The 21,117-nt window shown below is 60.5% G+C and overlaps 2 protein-coding genes across 5 annotated transcripts; both read left to right on the top strand.

Moving 5' to 3' along the window:
* The first annotated feature begins 306 nt into the window (after nucleotides 1-306).
* NEK8 (NIMA related kinase 8) lies at nucleotides 307-11,326 on the top strand. Of its 3 annotated transcripts, none has more exons than XM_085557365.1 (15): nucleotides 307-423; nucleotides 1,080-1,285; nucleotides 2,215-2,447; nucleotides 3,074-3,205; nucleotides 3,392-3,600; nucleotides 3,991-4,070; nucleotides 4,339-4,520; nucleotides 4,731-4,881; nucleotides 5,951-6,027; nucleotides 7,208-7,325; nucleotides 7,605-7,755; nucleotides 7,866-8,029; nucleotides 8,236-8,394; nucleotides 8,501-8,659; nucleotides 10,230-11,326. In XM_085557365.1, the coding sequence occupies exons 2-15, from the start codon at nucleotides 1,150-1,152 to the stop codon at nucleotides 10,256-10,258; spliced, it is 1,980 nt and encodes a 659-aa protein (XP_085413491.1). In that variant the 5' UTR covers nucleotides 307-423; nucleotides 1,080-1,149; the 3' UTR covers nucleotides 10,259-11,326. The 3 variants fall into 3 exon arrangements, with proteins under 3 accessions (XP_085413491.1, XP_085413492.1, XP_021406567.2); XM_085557366.1 differs by lacking the exon at nucleotides 307-423 and adding an exon at nucleotides 654-829; XM_021550892.3 differs by lacking the exon at nucleotides 307-423 and adding an exon at nucleotides 671-849.
* A 3,834-nt stretch (nucleotides 11,327-15,160) lies between these two features.
* On the top strand, nucleotides 15,161-20,838 carry TRAF4 (TNF receptor associated factor 4). 2 transcript variants are annotated; one of them, XM_021550912.4, is made up of 7 exons: nucleotides 15,164-15,394; nucleotides 18,032-18,083; nucleotides 18,386-18,490; nucleotides 18,565-18,726; nucleotides 19,046-19,207; nucleotides 19,283-19,438; nucleotides 19,782-20,838. In XM_021550912.4, exons 1-7 carry the CDS (start codon nucleotides 15,252-15,254, stop codon nucleotides 20,412-20,414), a joined length of 1,413 nt encoding a protein of 470 aa, XP_021406587.1. In that variant the 5' UTR covers nucleotides 15,164-15,251; the 3' UTR covers nucleotides 20,415-20,838. The 2 variants fall into 2 exon arrangements, with proteins under 2 accessions (XP_085413494.1, XP_021406587.1); XM_085557368.1 differs by having other exon boundaries at nucleotides 15,161-15,394; nucleotides 19,046-19,438.
* Nucleotides 20,839-21,117: the final 279 nt, after the last annotated feature.

Genomic DNA, 21,117 nt, shown 5'->3' with positions numbered 1-21,117 from the left:
TGGTGTTGGGGGGAGGATGCCGGGGGAAACATCGTGCTTGGAAAAGTAGTGGGAGCAGCCACATACGCTCACCTCAAGGCATGGGGTGGGGCCTGGGGCACTCAAAGGTGCTCCCTAGTACCAGGTTGCAGTGGGGTGAGGCCGAAAACGCGGCGGGGTGCTGCTTTCTGCGTGGGGGTCCCGCCCCATCGCTGCCCCGCGCTGCAGAGCACCGGCTGACCCCCCCTCCCCGGTGAGCCGTGCTGGCTGTCGCTAGATGGCGGCAGGGCCACGTGGCAGTGCCACCACTGCCACTGCTGTCACTGTCCCCACTCCAGGACAGAGGCCGCCACTCCTGGGTGCAGGGCAGGACCCGCTTCCACGCTATAGCCGCCATCACGGCCGGCCTCGGGGGTGCTCGTGGTCTTGGGGTGTCTAAAGCAGGTCTGGGGGGGCATGGAGGAGACTCGTGCCCCTTGTGCTGGCCCTGCAGCAGCGCAGCCCCTCGCAGTGGGAGCCCCTCCAGGCTCGGGGCTGGAGGCTGCTGGAGAACCGCCGCTCTCTGGGGATGCGGCGTGTCCTGCTGGCATGCCCCAGTCGGGGCAGGCAGCCCAGCGCACCCCAGACCTCTCTCTGAGACCCAAGAGGGTCTGGCACCCGGTGGCACTGGGGTGTCACCCGAGCGGGGGGTGGCGTTACCCCCGCGCCCCCCGCCCGAAGCGCGGAGCCCCGGGGCGGTCCGCACCGGCGCGGTTTGTCCGCCCGCGGACGCCGTAGCAGCGCGGAAGTGTCTCCATGGAGACGGGAGGAGCCGGGCCCAGGGATGGAGAAATACGAGCGGATCCGGGTGGTGGGGAGAGGGGCCTTCGGGTGAGGGGGCGCCGGAGGTGGGCGGTGGGGAGGCCTCCAGCCTTCCTGCCTCCGGACGGGAGGCTTTGAAGCCGCGTCGCCGTGGCAGCGAGGCGCTTGTGGCAGTGCGGGGTGGGCCGGGCTGGACGCGGCACCAAGTGCGGGCGACCTGTGTCACCCCCGGGTGATGGCCAGGCGCTGTGGGGTGTCCCCCCCGTCCCCGCGCTGAGGCGCCGGCCCTGTGCCCGCAGCATCGTGCACCTGTGCCTGCGCAAGGCCGACCAGAAGCTGGTGATCCTGAAGCAGATCCCCGTGGAGCAGATGAGCAAGGATGAGCGGCTGGCAGCGCAGAACGAGTGCCAGGTCCTCAAGCTGCTCAGCCACCCCAATGTCATCGAGTACTACGAGAACTTCCTGGAGGACAAGGCGCTCATGATCGCCATGGAATACGCCCCAGGTGGGCCCTGCTGTCCCCCAGTGCCTGTAGCTGGTCCCCTGGTAGGTCCAGGGCATGCCAAGCACTTCACTCTCTTTGGGTCAAGCTGCTGTGGTGTTACCTTGTGCTCCTCGTAACAATCCTGGGCTTTGCACCCCCAAGAGTCCAAGCCCATCTCTGTTGAGGAGACATTTTTGTAGAAGAGTATCTGGTGGTGCTTGGTGGACACCAAATTGACCATGAGCCAAGTGACCAAGCGTTGATGCAGGTTGTGGAGTCACCATCCTTGAATATACTCAAAAGATTCTGGTCCTGCACAACCTCAGTGGCTCTCCTGAAGCAGTGGCCTCACAAGGTCCCTTCCAACCTCAGCCACTCCATGATTTACACCTTCTAACCATATCCAAAACAAGGAGATTTCAAACCCCTCTGTGCCTGATCAGCATGTTACCATCTGCCCTTGCCTCAGGTTTCAGGCACATTTCCCTGTGTCAACTCTGTTGGCCCCGAGATTTCCTGTGGAGTTTCAGATGAAGTCAACATTTGCATGAGGGCTTGCTAAAAGCTGTATGTGAGCCCTGAATCTCAACCTCCCCTTCCCAACAAGGGCCTCTCTGTGCCACGTGGCCTCTTGGACTGCAAGAATTCTCCTCTGCAGAACAGGCTGATCTTGTTCTGCCATGAAGGTTTATGTTCTCTTCCAAGAGCTGTAATTTTAGTGTTTCTTTTCCTGCTGCTTTTGATAATATGTCAACAGTAACTTCTCTCTGGCTGTTTCTTCCTCCTACCAACTCCTTCAGGAGCATTGGAGGATGTGCTGTGTATCCCACCAGGATGTGTTTTTCCCAGATGCTTGGCTTGTTAGGATGCCAAAATGGCAAAATCCCCCCACCCCGGGTTTTAGGCCAGGTTTGTGCTGTCCTGTGCCCACAGCCCCTTGTTCCTTGCAGGGGGCACTCTGGCAGAGTTCATCCACAAGCGCTGTAATTCCTTGCTGGATGAGGACACCATCCTGCACTTCTTCGTGCAGATCCTCCTGGCCCTGCACCACGTGCACACCAAGCAGATCCTGCACCGTGACCTGAAGACCCAGAACATCCTCCTGGACAAGCATCGCATGATCGTCAAGATCGGAGATTTTGGCATCTCCAAAATCTTGAGCAGCAAGAGCAAAGCCTACACGGTGAGTGGCAGCTTCTTACCCTGTGGCAGCAGGCTGGAAACTGGATTTGGCTCACAATAGTCTCTGGGAAGTGGCTTTAGGCAGTGTCTCTTTTGTTCCTTGGCTGATATCTTCTTGCCCGAGTTTGCTGTGGCTCTGTGGGCTGCAGAAAAGTAAGAAAAGACCTGCCCAAACCTGGGAGAGGATGAGGTGTCTGGACCCACTGGTGAGGGCAGGCAGGGTGGCTCCTGCTAAGGGTGGTGTTTGCAGACTCGTCTGACACATCCTTAGTAAATAAATTCCTGCCTGTGCACTCCCATCCTGCGTTAATCTCCTTTCTCTGCTTGACATTTAGTGTCTTTCCCCACCTGTGCTAATCTGACCAGACGTTTGTGTTACGCTCTGGGCTCTGATTCTCTCAAGTGGATAGAAGCAAAATTAGAGGCAATCACTGTATGTGTCACTGGAAAGGCAAATCCTCTTGTTTTGCACTGAGATTGTCAGGCAGCTGTTGATGCCAAGAGAACAAAAGCCCAGCTCTGTGGAGCTTTGGTTGGTGGTGTTCAGCCAGCTCTGCACCAAGCCTCCCTCTTTCCACCACTCTGCCCCCGTTTCACTGCACGGTGGCAAATTTTTGTCTCTTGTAGGTGGTGGGAACTCCGTGCTACATCTCCCCAGAGCTCTGTGAAGGGAAGCCTTACAACCAGAAGAGTGACATCTGGGCCCTGGGATGTGTGCTCTACGAGCTCGCCAGCCTCAAGAGGGCTTTCGAGGCTGCGGTAAGAGCGATGCGGTTTACACGTAGCACAGGGAGCCGTGGCCTCTCACTGAGGTGAAAATGTATGCTGGGATCACTTCTCAGCGAGCCGGGAAGTGTGAAGGCAGAGGGCAGTGCTGAGAGCTCCTTACTCCTTGGCCTCGCCCCTGACTGCCCAGCCACTGTTTGTCTCTTGTTTTCTCTCCAGAACCTTCCTGCCTTAGTGCTGAAGATCATGAGTGGGACGTTTGCCCCGATATCGGATCGATACAGCCCCGACCTGCGCCAGCTCATCCTCAGCATGCTCAACCTGGATCCTTCCAAGCGGCCCCAGCTGAATGAGATCATGGCCCAGGCCATCTGCATCCGGCCCCTCCTGAACCTCTACACAGACGTGGGCAGCGTCAAAATGAGGAGGCAAGTGACACTGCCACCTCAGTGTCCCTTGGGAGGGGCTGCCACAGCCCACAGCACGGCTGACCAGCTCGCTGCCTCCCTTCTGCATTTTCCCAATGCAGCTCTCCTGTGCTGCCTAACGTGCAGCTGCTGCTGGCTGAGCTTGGCCCAAGGGCTCAGAGCCAGGCAGGTGCCATGGCAGGTGTGGGCTTGTCATCACAGTGACAGCAAACAGAGAGTTGTGAGCACAGGGGGAAGTGAGCTGGTGCCAACTCCCCCTCTCAGGTTGTTTAAAGCACCGACAAAGCAGAGCTGTGAATGATTCACCCGTGGCTTCTGCTGTAGCTCTGCCCAGGCGTTCTGTGATCCAGGGCTCTGCAGGACATTAAAGGCTGGATTTTGGTTTGGCAGGCCTGAAAAACCCTTGGCTCCAGTGCCCACAGTGACCCACAGCCGGACAGGGGGACGGGCAAGCAGTGCCAGGCAGAGGGGTGAGTTCTGGCATGGTGTGTTCAACTCAGCTCCATTTGGAAGGAGCCTTTTGTTTGGATGACACAAGTCAGAGAGACACTCGGGGTTCTGGAGAGAGGAACTCAAGAGATGTCACCTTCCCTGAGCTCTGGAGGAGCCCTGCACCCCTTGAACCAGCACTGGTCTGGCTCTGGCAGCTCTGCTGGCACCCAGACTGGCTGGTGCTGTCGCTTTTCCTGTGGGAGGAGAGTCAGGGATCCACATGAATGATTTCTCTGTGCCCCACAGGTGTCCGACGTGAGTCAGCCAGGACAGGAATCCCACCTCCACTGTCCTCCATCTACACGTGGGGCAGTGGGATCACCACCCCTCTCCGCCTGCCCATGCTGAACACTGAGGTGGTGCAGGTCTCTGCTGGGAGGACACAGAAGGCTGGGGTCACCAAATCTGGGAGGCTCATCCTGTGGGAGGTGAGTGACAGGGAAGCTGGGGCAGGAGTGGCTGTGGAGCTTTGGATGTGTGATTTCTGTGAAGAAGGCATTTCTGCTCACTCACAGACCCTGGCACTGCCTCCTCCAGGACTGCAGTCCCAGCCAGGGTGTGGGTAATGCTGATAAGCCTATGGGAAGGGATTCATCAGTGTTCTCCAACCCGGTTCTTCCATGGCTTCTCTCCATCAGGCTCCTCCCATGGGTGCTGCTGGGGGTCCTTCTCTCCCAGGAGCCACTGAGCAGCTCCAGCCTCAGTTTGTGTCCCGCTTTCTGGAGGGCCAGTCTGGAGTGACCATCAAACATGTGTCCTGTGGTGATCTTTTCACAGCCTGCCTCACAGGTGAGCTGCTGCCTCCTGCCTCCACCTGCCTGGAGCCCAGAACCCCCTAAAACCCAGTGGGACTGCCTGGGGAGCCTGCTCAGAGAGGAGGCAGAGAGATGCTCTGGGCTGGGGTGACACAGAGACCTCTGTGGCCTCTCATGTAGCATCATGTAGGACTCAGAAATGGCAGACATAGTCCTCCCACACTGGTCAACTTGGTTCCAAACACTCTGGTGTGGAGAGGGCCACAAGCAGTTGGACTTAGGTGATCTTAAAGGTCTTTTCCAACCTAAGTTATTCTATGATTTTGTGAAATCTCCTGTGCTTGTTGTCCTGATTGCATTGGTGACACTTGATACCAGAACTGGCAGTGGGGACTGGAGTGTGAGGAGACTCTCTGTCACATACTCTGAGCATGATATGGGCACATGCAGTGACCAGCAATGACTGGTGTCAGTGAGGAGTCAGCGTGAGCTGCTGCAGGGCTGCTTGTCCTCAAACTGCAGGAAAGCAGGGTTTGAAGCCCGCTCAGAACAGCCCAGGAAGTGTTCTGGATGAAGTGGAGCACACACACCAGTCCAAGGCCATGTTTGTGGAGCAAAGCCCTCCCAGTGGTCCTGTGGGAGCTCTGTTTGCTCTTCTGCTGGGGGTCAGAGCAGCAAACAAGAGATACAGAGCAGGCAAACTCCATGGGCATGTGTTTATCCTACCTCCCACGGCGTTTCCTGCCACCCCTCTGCTGGGCAGCTGCTCAGGGAGTGCCTCTGTGACTTTAACACCTTGACAGACCGTGGGGTTCTCAGCTCCTGCGTACACAGCTGCAGCAATGTTATCTCAGTGCTCTTATCACTGCTGTTTGTTTGTTGAGCCGTTGCAGCACGGTGAGGCTGCAGCTCCCTGGGAGCTCCTGCAGCTCCCTGGAAGCTCACTGAAGGCTTTGTGGCCCCTGCAGCCCGTTCTAAGTCAGAGTGGGTCTGATGTCCTGGGAGCCACGGCCACCCCTTGGCTGTGCCACCTCGCAGGGCCTCACGTGTGCCTTGCAGGGCCTCACATGTGCCACTGACAAGGCTCCTTTCTGCTCCTCCAGACAGGGGGATAATCATGACTTTCGGCAGCGGCAGCAATGGCTGTTTGGGGCACGGAAACTTCACGGATGTGAGCCAGGTTGGTGGAGAGGTGGAGAGGGTGCTGGGCGTGCTTACCCTGCTTTCCCCCAGGGTAAAAGATGGATCCATCACGTGAGGGGGCTCATCCCAGCTCCAGGGATGTGCATCCCAGGCATGCTCTGGCATCTGACCCCCTCCCCCTCCTCTCCCTGTCACTGTGGGTTTTAAAAGACCCAACCTGCCTCTCTCTTTCTCTCCCCCCCTGCACAATGATCCCTTTGAGCGTGGGGGAAGTCAAGAGCTGCCTTGTGGTTGCTGTTGGCAGGCTCCCAGCTTGGAGCCTGCCTCCAATCACACACCTGCCTGCTTCACTCTTGGCCTGCAGCTGCCAGGGTTCACTGAGAAAAGTTATTTTTCAAAAGAGCCAGTATTTAAAGAAGAGCTGTGTGTTTCCGATTGGCTCGGAACACTGGGGCTGAGGGCTCATTGCTCCCTTCCAGCTTCTGCCTCGCCTGCCCTCGGATGTGGCAGCAGCCGATGGCTTCCAGCCGAGCCCAGGGACCGGTGCCATTTGTCACTGTGGTCAGCTGGCCCGTTTGTTCCTGCTCCTCCCAGAGCTGAGCTGCTCCCTGCTTATGGCTGGGGAGGGGAGACCAGTTGGAAGCAGCAGCCAGATCCCAACAAACGGTGCTTTTCACTTGAGGATGATAATGAGTATGAGGCGAGGTGTCAGATCTAACAGCAGGTCACAGCAGGGGCTGGGTGAAATGTGGAGATCCTGGTCCCTCCACACTCTAATGAATCTGAGCTGTTAACTTGCAGCTCCTCTGCACAAGAGCCTTTGAGCCAACACATCCTGCACCAAGCCCCTGCCTGCTCGGAGCAGGCATTCACAGCCCCTGGCACTCCCCACATGGGCAGGGGGGCAAATCCCAGCCCTTGCTGAACCTCTTCCCTCTCCAAACTCTCATAACTCTCATGCTGGCTGTTTTCTTCCGCCCCAGAGATGTTTGCATTATCTTCTGTGCTGCGTGCACGTAGTCTCTTATCCCTTTGAAGGCTGTTTGGAACAAAAAAAAAAAAAAAAAAGAAGAAGAAATTTCTCTGTTGTTTGTGTTGTATGAAAACTGGGATGCTGCCAGCACTCTGTTGAGTCTGGGGGGGCCGGGTGGGAGGGATGGGAGCAGCCGGGCAGGCTGGGAGGTCTCGGCTGACGGCTGCTGCTCTTCCCCTGCCAGCCCAAGATTGTGGAGGCCCTGCTGGGCTACGAGATGGTGCAGGTGGCCTGTGGTGCTTCTCATGTCCTGGCAGTCTCCAACGAACGGGAAGTGTTTGCCTGGGGCAGGGGGGATAATGGTAAGAGAAGTCTGTTTTGCAGAACAGGGCTTGTGCCTGTTCCCACTCCCTTTGCTGGCCCTGCTTGCCCACAGTCCCCTCCAGATGTGCTAGGGTGGGTGGGTGTGGAAGAGCTGCAGCTGTTTTGCTGCATACCAGGGCCCCCGTGCTTTGGGTTTTGCTGCTTTCTGGGATCCTGGGCTGGGCTCTTGCAGCAGCTGTGTCAGTGCTGCTCTCGGGGAGGCTGTGCTCAGGGTGTGTGTTGCCATCAGCTGTTCCTTGCTCTGTTCCTCATACCAGGTCGGCTTGGGCTGGGCACCGTGGAGTGCCACAACTGCCCCCAGCAGGTCACAGTCCCTCCAGAGCACGAGGCTCAGAGAGTCATCTGTGGCATCGATTCCTCCATGGTCCTCACAGTGAAGAACCAGATTCTTGCTTGTGGGAGCAACAGGTAAGAGGGGTGGGGGTCTGTGCTCCACATTTTACCCTCCTGGGCCTGTGTTGTGACCAAGGAGCTCCAGAAGACATCCCTGTGTGATCCTAGAGATTTTCCCTGTGCAGGTGTAACAAGCTGGGCCTAGACCGGATCAGCTCAGCAGAGGAACCTCCCCCAGAAGACCAGGTGGAGGAGGCCACTGTGTTTGTGTGTGCCCAGTCAGCCCCCTTGAACCAAGAGCCCATTGTGTGTGCTGACATCGGTACAGCACATTCAGCTGCTGTCACAGGTGAGGGTGTGTGCCCAAATTCTGAGAGGGGGAACACCTGCATTTGCCCTGTCTTCCTTCTGCCTGTTTCCCATGGGCAGTCTCTCAAGAGACACCCTGCTCCCAATCTTGAAGCTCTGTAGAGCAGAATGCTCACCCTGGAGACAGCAAGGGGCTTCAGTGTGTCCCAAGTGACACCCAGTTGTGTCTCTCCTCTCTGCTGTCAGCCTCTGGCCACTGTTACACCTTTGGGAGCAACCAGCACGGGCAGCTGGGCACCAACTCCTGCCGAAACAGCCGAGTGCCCCACCTGGTTGTGGGGCTCGAGATGATGAAGGTCACTGTAGTGGCTTGTGGAGATGCCTTCACTGTGGCCATTGGAGCAGGTGAGGCTGAAGCCCCCATGTCCTGGGCTGCAGCAGGCCCTGGCTGGCCTCTGCCTCTGCTGTGGCCAAGGCTGGTGTGCAGTGAGGTGTTTCTATCCCTCTGCAGATGGCGAGGTGTGCACGTGGGGGAAAGGAGCCAGGGGACGCCTGGGCAGGAGGGATGAGGAAACAGGAGTGCCAAAGCCAGTGCAGCTGGAGGAGACACATCCATACCTGGTGACCTCTGTTGCCTGCTGCCACGGGAACACACTGCTGGCAGTAAAGCGTGAGTAAAGGCTTTGTCCCTGTTACTCCTGCCATGAGGATCCAACCAGACACAATGCCATGTGACCAGAGCTGTGCTGAATAACCCTGGCATGTCAGCTCACTGTTATTCTAGTCCTTCTTGAGCTGTAGATGAATAGAAATAACTTCAAGCCCAAAATAATTCCCCTGCTGCTCTTCAGCTCTGTGACACTGCCTCTCCCACTGGGCAAGGGGAGCAAAGGGGTGGCAGAGGCTGTCTGGTGCACTCCCAGACAGGTAGGCTGGCCAAGCTAGTGTGCCAGCGGTCCACCGAGTAGCCAAAAAGAGCAGCTCTCTAATTGATGCTGCTGAAATAGAAGCTGAGATTTGAGGCGTCATTTTGGCTGCTGCCTTTCCATTGTGGTTTGGAAAAGATAGCAATGGTTTTGTGGTTCCTCTCTGCTCGGGCCAAAGGCAGCATCGTGGCTCGCTTAAAACGTGCCCGTGGCGTGACCTGCCCTTCCGTTGCCTGGGTGTACAACAGGAGCCTGGCCCAGACTGCTGCGGGGGCCTTTCTTCCTCCTGTGCTGGGCTGATGATGGCCTCGGCCTGGGCTGAGGGATTCCAGCCCCAGCCCACTTCAAGGAGGCTAATTACAGCCCGGAGGGGAGGAGGCCCGGCTGACAGCCCCATCGGCCCTTTTCCTCCCCTGCCAGTGCCCAGCTCTCATGTGATGTGCTCTGCCACGTGAAGGGGACGGAATGGCCGAGTCCCCAGGCTCAGGAACAAGTAGGGCATTTGTCACAGGAGTAAAAGGGTTTTGTTTCTGCAGGAAGACTGCAGGCTGCTCTCCCCTTCCACTGCTTGAGTTGCCCTGCACTCTGTGGCAGCTGGTTTGTGGGCTCCCACCTGCAGCACTGTAAGAGCAGGGACTGAGTGTCTGTTGTCCCACTGCTGTCCCTCTGCCCGAAACCTTGTCCTGTGCCAGTGCTAGGAGTGCAGACTCAGCGGTGTGAGGGCAGCAGCCTTGCCTGCCCCAGCATCCCACAGCAACCAGCGTACAAAAAAGCACTAAGAGCTCTGTAAAGAGCTGAGATTTGGGTTTTCACACAGCTCAATCTGCCTGGAAATTTCTCCAGCGAGAACACGAGATCTGGTGACACATGTGATGTCATTGCTGCTGTGATCTGGCCCCGGGAGGGTGCTGGCACAGGCAAGCTGCACTCTACCTTTGGGGCGGCCGTTCTGCTCCTCCCATGGGGCCAACTCCACTTTTGACTGGCTTGGGTTACTGCCCAGGTTATCATGAGCTGCTGCTGCTCCCTTCTCTCAATCCCACTGCAAACAGAATAACTGGGAGAAGCCAGGCTGGAGAGGAGGAGAGAACAAACCTCAAGAGACTGAATTTTGTCCTGCTTGGGCTCTGTCTGCTGGGCATGGCCTCGCTTGTGCTGCTACTGAGTTCTTGCAGTGGCTTCCTGTAGGGAAGGGGACAGGGATTTTGGTGCCCATCTGTTGGATATCGTGCCTGTATGAGGCAGAACACTTCTTGTAGCTTCATCAAGGTGGGACTTCCAGCTAAATCTTGATCTTTACTCTTTTTGTTTCAGCTGTTGTGGAGGAGTCGCCTTCCCAGTGAGTGAGAGCAGCCACATCCTGCTCTTCCTGCTGCCCATGGTGGTCTGGCTCAGATACACTCCAGGCTCCAGAGCTCCTCAGCTGCACTCTCAAGGCAGCAGTCTGGAAACAGAGCTCCTAACGATGGTTCCCAAGGAACCAGAGCTGGTCTCACTTATTGAATCGTCACTGTGAACCTCCAGTGCCTGAGAGTCACCGCCCTGGACATGCCCAGAGCTCTGGTGCTGCCTTCAGGGGGTCACACCGTGGCTCTTCCCCTCCCTGCTGGAAGTGCCTGTGTGGAAGAGTGAGAAGCACAGAGGTTGTTTTCCTCTGTGGAAGCTGTTTCTGGTTACAAAGCCCAGGCTGACAGCTCCGTGTCTGAGAGAGCTGTCAGCCTTTGCACAGTGTCTGGAGTCAGGGCCCCAGGCGCTGTGCTGGGTGACTAAATGCAAACCTCTTTGCTAATTACAGAAGTCTGTCCTTTCCCATCCCCCCACTAAAACATTTCACCCATTTATTGAGCACACTTTGGAGGGTCCTGCTTGCACGGCTGGCCGAGCTCTGCACGAGCAGCCTCCCTGTGTTGCACAGCTCTCCCCAAATGCAGCCTGGAGCTTTCCAATTACAGCCTCCCCTGGCCCCAGGAGCTCGCTGGAGGATTCTCCAGCTGACATTTATCCTCAGGCCCCTCAGTCCTGCTGCTCACCGGCTCACTGGCTCCCAGCTGAGCTAGGGAAGGCAGCAAAACACAGCCAGTGATCTTCAGTACTTGAAGTTTTTTAACCCAGATTTGTCCAGGGAACTGATGAGTTTTCACCCAGGGGTCTTTGCAGGCAGGAGAAGCACATCCATGTGTTATGGACAGGAGTCACATTTTTTGTCTCCAGAAGGGTTGTTTCCTTTCCTTTATTTTTTTCCTCTTCTTTTCCCTTTTTTAACTTACATTTGCCCTGGGCCATTTTTTGATGAGCTTCTGTCTCTGATCTGTCTGACATTGCAAATGCTCTTGCCTTTCACATCCATCTTTGTGCTGTTGCCAATCTGTTGTGTATAAAGTCAGTGCTTTCATAAGCTGGCTGAGATGAAATCTCTCTAATTATTTTTGTGATTCTTTCCTGTTTTCAACGAGGGAAACCTGCTAAAAGCCAACTGATCCCTCTGTCATGTGGAAGGTAATGAATTTGTGCAGCTCTCCTGCCCGTCCTTCCCTCGCCTCCCAGGCTCCGGCTGGGGAAGGAGCAGGTCCCGTCCGGCCGGGAGAGGCGTGTGCAGCCCTGGCTGCAGACACAGCCTCCCTCTTTGGCTCCTTGGCAGGGTGGGTGCATGGGTTTTTCCCTGCCTTTTTTGTTTCTTGTGGAGCTGCCTTTTCAGGCGGTTACACCCTGCTATCCCAGGAAGCCGACAGGAATTCAAAGGCTCTGCCAGTCCTTTGGCACTTTCCCGTGGTGCTGCAGGTTATGGAGACGGCTCAGCGCGGTGTCGGTGCTTTCCCCTCCCAGACCAACCTGGGCACCAGGGTGGTGGCAGGGCTGGGTTCAGTTCCCTCAAAACCCCTCTGGGCCACTGCCTCTCCTCCCTGCATGGAGCTGGCAGCAGCTCCAGCTCCTTCCAGCATTAGATTTCTTTTTCCTGTGTTGTGCAGAGCTCTCGGGGCTCTCCTTGCCCCACACCACATTTAAACACATCCCATAGGAAGGGGCTGGTGCTCCTCCTGCAGCCTTAGCAGGGCTGAGGACAGCAGCAGGCAGGACAAAGGTGTAACACCCTTTGTTTTGTCAGTAGTGGCACCAGAACGCCACTGCTTCAGGAGCCAAGCTCTTCCTGCTCTAGCTGGGCTGCCAAATCCAGGGGTGCGGCCCCCCCCTCTTGCTTCCTATCAGTGTACTGGTGTTAGGTGGATGATTTTATGGCTTAATGGCACCTTTGCACTGCAGTGCTGACGCTGGAGGTGTCACCAGCTCGAATATTGGGCTCCTTTGCTCCAGACTGGGGAAACCCATGTGGAGCAGTGCCCTTTGTGCTGGGGCAGGGGCTGCGGGGAGGGCTGGAGCCCTCGGGATTTCACAGCCTGGGCTCTCCACACAGGAGTTCAGCTGTGGAGCCCAGCGAGATCATTTGAATAATTTAATACCGGGCTGTGACCAAGCCTAGCGAAAGGGTAAAGGAAACAAAGAGGCCCCCAGCCCCGAGCAACAAAAGCTCCTGGAACGCCAAGCCGAGGCATGTCCGTGCTGCCGGAGGCAGAGAGCAGCCCGGGCAAATAGGCCACTTGCATTCCTCACGTCTGCTGCTTTGTTTCCCTGCAGAAGCTCCCGGTGAAATCTGCAGGTCTCGGGGCTTCTCCTTTTATCCCTTTTTTTGTTCCTGTGTTGTGTGGAGCTGGTGCTGGATCGGGGTCCCCGCGGCTGCTCCTGCTAAGGAGAGGCAGGGCCGGAGGGGAGGTGATGTGGGATGAGGCTGCCTGCTCCCCGCTGGTGCATCCTGGTGCGGGTCCCCTGTGGCCATTGTCACCCAGGGAAAGGCTGTCCCTGTTCCAAGTAAGATCCTGCTGACTTGGGGCCATTACTCTAGCAGGAAACTGCCTGCTGATCCCGCAGCTGATTTATTTTGATTCCGGCACCTCTGTCGAGGTCGTATCCTCATTCCCACGAGGCTTAGGCAGGAGGTGCGGCTGCTGTCCCTCTGTCCGTCTGCCTGGATCCCTTTCCCTGCCCTCTCTGGGCACGAGGCCCCAGCAGAGGACTCTCCCCACTCCTTTCCCTGGGGCCAAAGGCTCCACCTTAACTTGTTTAGAAGCCGGAGCGTCGGTTTTCCGTCCCTCCAGTTTAAGTTAAATAGAAGGCGGAGGGATGGAGTAGCAGGGAAAGGCTGGGGAAGAGGACAAGAGGCCTCTCCGAACTCAGATGGTTTCAAGAAGTGACCCATCATGGGAGACAGGGAACATATCACCTCCACAAAGGGAATTACCCTGAGTGTCGCCTTTGTGTGAGACAAATGCCTGGCTGTGATGTTGAAGGCGGGGAGGGCTTTGCTTAGGAGAGAGGGGAAAAGGACGGATCTTTGTTTGCAGGGTCTGACACCTCCCAGCCGCCCTGCCGGCACAGCCAGCACCTTCTGATGGCTTTGTCAGCTCCTGGCTAATTAGCAGAGATGCTCTTCAGTGAGGTTAGGGAAGAATAATTTTAAAACATCAAAGAGAAGCAGTAAATAATGATAAAAGTCGGCTGTTTCATGGTTGTCATCGGAGGCACAGGCTGCCTGTGTTTACAGGACTGATGTGCCCTGTCTTTGGAGTCCCGTCAGCCCCCAGGATACCGAGGTCCTTTTGGCCTGAACCTTGTCCCAGAGTCGTGTCCAGGGACAGCTTTTAGTCGGGACTGGGTCACAGCGTGTCAGGGGCAGTGTCTGGCTTGTGCCTATCTCTTGCTGGAGACAGCCTGGCTCCGGGCTCTGCTGGCACAGAGTGGCAGAACCAGCTGGACCGCGGGGCTGCTGGTCGATCCTGCCCTGGGGGTGTCCCAGCCCTGAGCAAACCTGGCCGGGGAGCACCTCAACCCCAGCTCAAGGTGGCTGTTGCTCCCCACTGCTCCCTGTACAGTTGCCCACTGTCACTTGTTTTTACCTGTCGGGTTTCTAGTATCACTGGGAGCTGGTTAAAGTTTAGCTCGGTGCTCTCCATCATCTGAGCAGCGACTCCCATCTCCTGGTAAAGCCCCTGCTGATGGCAGCTCGTGCTCAGTGTACCCCAGTACAAGGTTCCCTGATTTCTGGGAGCCCCAGTGCAGCTCAGAACAACCTGCCATCCCTCAGGGTAACCCCAGAAATGAGCCACCCATCCCCTCCCTGGCAGCTCTGGCAGCGAGCAGGCTGCCTCCCCCCGGGCTGCTGCAGGGTTTTATTTTAAGCAGAGCCTCTCGAGGAGAAGGGTAACGTGAGCTCCTTGAGTGACAAGTGATAGAGCTCGACTTGCTCAGCGTGTCCCCCAGGAATCCCTCTCCTCTGCCATTTGCTAATTGAAAACTGCTAACATTTGGGTCTGGAGCAACTGCCGCCCTTAATGGGGAGCTGGCTGGAGTGAGCGTTGGTGGGACTAAACACATGCTCACAGCCTGTCATCTGCTGGGCTCCATCTCTGGGGAAAGGGGCAAAGACTCCCATATGCTGCTCTGATTTCTGAAAGAGTGACGAGGGGGCTGGAGCCAGACAGATTTGCTTTTATTCTCCCTCCTCCAGGCTCTTGCTCAGTTACAAACCGTGGCTGGAGGGAGGCTGTTGGCTGCAGCCTGGGGTGTGAGTTCCCAGCAAGACAAAGCCACAGGAGCGGGTGTCCCCCTCGTGCCTGTGGCGTGGGGGGCTCAGGGCAGCCCCTCCACGTCCCGCTGTGGGTGGTGGCTGGGACAGGAGCTGCTCCCTGTGGAAGGAGCAGGACTGGGAGCTGTATTCCTCCTCCAGCCTCGCTCAGGGGCACAACCGTGGCCTCGGGCTGCCTGCAGGAGTCTGACACCCCTGGGACACCTCCGAGTCAAGGAGGGCATGTAGGGTCAGGGAGGGCACCGCAGTGCGTGCCCCCAGAGCCCACCCTGGGCCAGGGGAGGCTGCAGTGGGTGAGGGGGTCTGTGATGTGATATTGATGCTCCCCAAACTCCTGCGGCGGCTGCTCCCAGCGTGGTGGGTACCAAACCCCCCCGGGAGGGCTGTGCCCGGTGGGGTGCTCCCCAAGTCCCCAGGGTGGCTGTGCCCCATGTGCTGCACCCCAAACCCCTTGGAGGGGCTGTCCCCGGTGTGACGCCCCCCGAGCCCCCGGGATACCGGCACCGCTCCATCCCCCCCCCAATGCGGGGAGGCGGGGTCCGGGCGGGGGGCGGTGGCGATGCCGTCCCCGTGGCGGGGCGGGCTCAGGCCGGTCCCACCGCCCCGTCCGGCCTCCGGGCGGAGCCGGGCGCGGAGCGGGGAGCCGAGCGGGCGCGGGGCGGCGGCGGCGGCGGCGGCGGGCGCGGGGCGGCGGCGGCGGGATGCCGGGCTACGACTACAAACTGCTGGAGCGGCCGCGGCGCCGGGTGCTGTGCCCGCTTTGCGGGAAGCCCATGCGGGAGCCCGTCCGCGTCTCCACCTGCGGCCACCGCTTCTGCGACACCTGCCTGCAGGAGTTCCTCAGGTGAGACCCCGCATCACGCCACGGGCGACCCGACGATACTCCGCGCACCCCTTCCCCCCCGTGGGGTACCCTGGTGGTCGCGCATCCCCCGCAACCGCCCGAGCCGGGGTCCCGCACCCCGGGCGGCAGCGGCTGCTCCCCGCCATCGCCACCCCAGGTGCGGGGGTGCCCCGGAGAGGGGTGCGGGGTGCACGGGGGTGCGGATGCCCCGGGAGGGAATGCGGGATATCCCGGAGCACCCCCGGGCACCCCGTATCTTTCCCCAGGACCCCCGCACCCCAAGGGGTGCGGGGGTCCTGGGGAAAGATGCGGCGTGCCCGGGGGTGCTCCGGGCCGGGGAACGGCTGCGGTGTGCTCCGGGAGAAGATGCGGAGCGCCCCGGGAAAGGCGCGGGGAGGCCAGGGATGCCCCGGGCCAGGGAAAGGTGCGGGGTGCCCGGTGGTGCCCCGGGGCAGGGAGGGGGTGCGGGGCGCGCCCAGCCCGTGACAGCCGCCCCGCGGGTGCAGCGGCCCGTGGCCCCTTTCGCTGAGGAGGAGGAGGAGGAGGAAGAGGAGGGCCGGGTGAAGCCCGGAGCGGCGAGTTTCGAGAATCGAGCTTAACCCCTTCCTGCCCCGGCCCCGCCGGAGGAAGTGGGTGTTTTTGGGGAGGGGTGTACGGCCACTCCGGTGTCCCCGCACCCACGGGTGATCGCGACCCGGCTGTGTGCGCTGGATGAGAGCGAGGAGCCGGAGCTTCTTCCGACCCCTGCGGTTCGGAGCGCCCGGTACCGGCAGCGGGGTTGACGTGCGGGGTCGGTGCGGTCCCGGTTCCCGGGGAGGGGGTGCCCGTGCTTTCCCCCGGCGGTGACAAGCGTCACCCCGGGCCTTTCCCCACCTTTCCCAGCCGGAGCGACCTTCGCCCGGGGACAGCTCACGGGCACCCCAGTCACCGGGGCCGGTTTCTGTGAAACCGGGCGTTCCCCGGGGCACGTGTCAGAGCGCATCGGGGCCCCCCCCTGCTCCCCCGCACTCTTTCTGCCGGTCCCTCGGCTCTGCCGGGGGGAATGGCCTCGGGGATCCCCCCCGAACACAACGTGTTTGCCCCGGATCACTTTGGGGCTCGCATGGGCTGAGCCATCCAGCGGTGCTGGGACGGAGTGTTGAGGGGTGCCGGGGGGTGCCGGGGTTCCCTGTCCCATCACCTCGCTGTGCCCCAAACACGCCGTGAAGGTCAGAGGCAAGGACGGTCCCCCCCGGGTGCTGCCTCAGCACATTCCCTGCCCGGCCAAGCGTGAGGAATGGGGAGGCTTTGTCGGGGATTAGGCGCTGGCTTCGGGTCATCGTCCCACTTCCCCGGCAGCCCCAGCACCCCAACACCGTGCCCGGGGTGCAGGAACAGCTGGCAGCCCTGGAAAGGCAGCAGAGTGATGCCAGCCACGGGGCAATGCCAGCCACGGGGCAATGCCACGGGGCAATGCCACGGGCTCCCCTGGAAGGGCAGGGTGCCTTGGAGCACCTTATCTCGGTGGATCCCTGGTGACTCCCACAAAACCACCTGTGACAAGCAGAGTGGGCACGTGGCAAAGGTGGCTGCAGCCGTTCCTCACGTGGGGCACACCCCACAGAGCTGTGGTTCCTGGGGTTCACCTGTACTCCCAGCACAGGGTTGGTGGCAGCAGGGGACATGACCGTGCCATGGCCAGGCTGGCGCGTGCCCGGCGGCACTGCTGGCTCCGTCCCGGCATCTCACATCCACTTGGCAGCTCTGGTCAAGGCCACGCCAGTGCCTGCCAAGGGCTTGCAGTGATTAGATGGGCACAAGGGCTGTCCAGCCTTGTTCAGTGTTACCTCAAAGACAGCAGAGCCACAGGGTCCCTTTGTATCCCTCCTGCGTGTCCCTGTGGGCAGCACCTGTGGTGTCCCACCCCAGTGTCCATCAAAGATCATGCATGGACACCCTCTCCAACCCCTGGGCACAGTGATGTGTGGACCAGAGGTGATGGTGACTCCTGCCAGGCTGCCTCTTTGGCTGGGCCCCTGTCTCCACTTCATGCTGCTCCTCTGCATGGCAGGGCTGAGCAGGGCCCGTCCCACCTCAGGGACAGCTCTCGGGGGGCCCAGCAGGATGGGGACCCCTCCAGGGGGGCTGCCTGTCCCCCTGTCCTGACTCACTGTGATGGCTGGAGGGGCCATTTCCTGTGGAGCAGGACTCCCAGGGTCACACATCAGGGCTGCACATCTGGCGCCCAGCTGTTGCCCTCCCCCACCTCCCCTGGGCCCCGGCACCTGGGGCTGTGGCCGCCCCGGCCCTGCTGGCCCCCTCCTGGCACCCTCCTTAATCCCAGGGCCGGGATGGGCAAGGGGCTGCCGGGCTCCAGATGGTGCCAGGCTCACGGTGGCTGGCCCGGGCCCCTGGGGACCGCAGCCTGGGGGGGGGGCTGCCTGGGGGGGTGTCTGGCGGGGGCATTTCCCAGCTCAGACAGATGGAGCAGGATTAGAGCCGTGCCTCCCCCAGGGTGGCGGCTGGATTTGGTACAGGGTGAGCGCTCAGCAATGCAGGGACAACATCAATGTCCTGGCGTGGGATGGCGGGGACCCGCTGGGACGTGGTGGCTGTGCCACCAGCCCCGAGTGACCCTGAGCCTTCTGTGTCTTGCAGCGAAGGCGTCTTCAAGTGTCCAGAGGACCAGCTGCCCCTGGACTATGCCAAGGTGAGCCGGGCACAGGGATGGGTACCCTGCTCCAAGGGGACATCCCCAGCAAGGGGCCGTCCCCAGCTCTGCACGGCGCCTGGCACGGCCGCGCCGGCCTGGCACGGGCGCCCGGGCGGAAGCAAGAGCCCTTTGTGCCGCGGGGCCGGGGAGCGGAAACCCGCTCCCGACAAAGGGCGCTTGTTGGTGTGCCCGGGGGGGATCCGGGCAGCGTGCCCGGGGCTCCCAGCCAGGCTGTGCCGGGGGCTGCGTGCCCCCACAGCCCGCTGCGGGATGCTGATACCCCGCTGCTGCCCCTCCAGATCTACCCTGACCCCGAGCTGGAGGCGCAGGTGCTGAGCTTGGCCATCCGCTGCATCCACAGCGAGGAGGGCTGCCGCTGGAGCGGGCTCATCAAGCACCTCCAGGTAGGGCCCGAGAGCATGGCGGGGGGCAGAGCTGTACCCTGAGGCCTTCCTGTCACCGTCCCTGTGTCCCCCAGGCCCATCTCGGCACCTGTGGCTTCAACGTGATCCCCTGCCCCAACCGCTGCAGCGCCAAGCTGAGCCGCCGTGACCTCCCCGAGCACGTCCAGCACGGCTGCCCCAAGCGCAGGGTCAAGTGCGAGTTCTGCGCCAGCGACTTCACCGGGGAGGCCTTCGAGGTGGGCAGTGGGGGGGACACTGTGAGGGACACCGCTGGCCGGGGTGCCATGGTGGGCATGGCTGTGCTGGGGGTGTTGTGGCGGTGTAGCCGGGATGTGCGGGCACCCCAGTGGGCTGCAGGGGCACCATGGGGACACAGCCTGGGTGTGGGGACACTGCGGGAGACACATCATGGTGGGGGCAGCCTTGGGGGGGATGTGGACACGTGGGCTCTTGGGCATTGTGCCCTCTGGCTGTGGGGGCACCGTGTGTCCTCATCGCTGTCAGGGCTGGCTGGTGAGGGCAGCCAGAGGGTGGTGACACTGTCGTGGTCCCCAGGGCCACCAGGGCACGTGTCCCCAGGAGAGTGTGTACTGTGAGAACAAGTGTGGGGCCCGCATGATGCGGCGCCTGCTGTCCCAGCACGCCCTGGCCGAGTGCCCCAAGCGCACCCAGCCCTGCACCTACTGCTCCAAGGAGTTCGTCTTTGACACCATCCAGGTGAGTTTGGAGCCCGTGGGGACCCTCATCCTGCCCAGCTCCCAGCCCCAGCTGACAGCCTCTCTGCTTCCCCAGAACCACCAGTACCAGTGTCCCCGGTACCCCGTGCCGTGCCCCAACCAGTGTGGGACACCCAGCATTGCCCGGGAGGATGTGCCCACCCACCTCAAGGAGAGCTGCAACACTGCCATGCTGCTGTGCCCCTTCAAGGAAGCTGGCTGCAAGCACCGGGTGAGTGCTGTCCCTGAGACCAACCCGCCCTGGCATCCTTGGGCATGGGGTGTTGTCCCTACCATGTCACGCCTGTGCCCCACAACACCTCCACACCGCCTCTGCCCCGACATCCATCCCATCCCTCGTGCTCAGTCCCATCCCTGTGGCTCCGTGATCTCACCCCTGTGTTTGCCACCCAGTTGTCCCCCTGCCACCTCAACCAGGTGTCCCTGTGTCCCCATGACACCCCAGTGAGAAGGGGTGCTCCGATGACATCTCCATGTTATCCCCACGGTACCTTCTCTCCTGTCCCCACGCCGTCCCTGCCACCCTCCTGCTGACGGCCCTGCTGTCCCCACAGTGCCCCAAGCTAGCCATGGGCCGGCACCTGGAGGAGAGCACCAAGACCCACCTGGGCATGGTGTGTGCCCTGGTGAGCCGGCAGCGGCAGGAGATCCTGGAGCTGCGTCGGGACGTGGAGGAGCTGTCGGTGAGCAGCGACGGGACCCTCATCTGGAAAATCGCCGACTACGCCCGCAAGCTGCAGGAGGCCAAAGCCCGCAGCAACTACGAGTTCTTCAGCCCCCCGTTCTACACCCACAAGTACGGCTACAAGCTCCAGGTGTCGGCTTTCCTCAACGGCAACGGCAGCGGGGAGAGCAGCCACCTCTCCGTCTACATCCGCGTGCTGCCGGGCGAGTACGACAACCTGCTGGAGTGGCCCTTCTCCTACCGTGTCACCTTCTCCTTGCTGGACCAGAGTGACCCCTCGCTCTCCAAGCCCCAGCACATCACCGAGACCTTCCACCCCGACCCCAACTGGAAAAACTTCCAGAAGCCGGGAGCCTCGCGCAGCTCCCTGGACGAGAGCACCCTGGGCTTCGGCTACCCCAAGTTCATCTCCCACGAGGACATCAGGAAACGGAACTACGTGCGGGACAACGCCATCTTCATCAAAGCCTCGGTGGAGATCCCCCAGAAGATCCTGGCCTGAGCCCCGGAGGGGGACAGGATGTGACCGGGGTGCCCACCCAGGGGTGCCCCAGGTGGTGCTGAGCTCCTGCCCGCAGCCGGTGCCCCCAGCTTGGGGACGCTGCCGTGGCACCGTGCTGGCTCTCAGGACAGGCAGGGATGGGGCTGCTCCCAGGTCCCTCCTGGGGCCGGGACTGCCCCTGGGGCACTGGGGCAGCTCCTTCTCAGGTGCCCGGGGGTGCCAGGGGGCTGGGCCCCCTAAGCTCCTCCCCGAGGTGCCCAGCAGCCCCCAGCAGCCTCGCTGGGGACCCTGCAGGACCCCACTGGCCAGAGCCATATTTTGTAAACTGGTGCTCCCCAGGTTGTTATTTATTACCCCGGGCTGGGGCTGCTGCCCCCTCCCCACATTTTTTTCTTTTCAATAAACTTTTCTTGTATTTATTACGGCCGCCTGAACCTCCTTCCTCTGCCTGCCGGGATGGGCATGGCAGGAGCGGGGGATGCTCCTGGGTGCTGGGGACAGGGAGAGCCGGGTCCGGGCTGGGGGGCACGGACAGGGGTAATCCCTGACCCACATCCCGGCGGCAGACGGGCTCAGATGGAGCCGGTTAATTCGGTAATCACCGCCAGCGGCGGGGCCGTGCCGGGCTGGGGGAGCCCAGCCCCGGGGGGCTCTTTCCCTGCAGGCCCCCCTCTGTGCCATCAGCCCCTCGTTAGCGCTGGGT

This window comes from Lonchura striata, chromosome 19 (assembly GCF_050655825.1).
Source record: "Lonchura striata isolate lonStrDom1 chromosome 19, ASM5065582v1, whole genome shotgun sequence".
Classification (NCBI taxonomy): domain Eukaryota; kingdom Metazoa; phylum Chordata; class Aves; order Passeriformes; family Estrildidae; genus Lonchura; species Lonchura striata.
The sequence above is the reverse complement of the archived record's forward strand: the minus strand, read 5'-3'. Positions and strand labels throughout refer to the sequence as shown.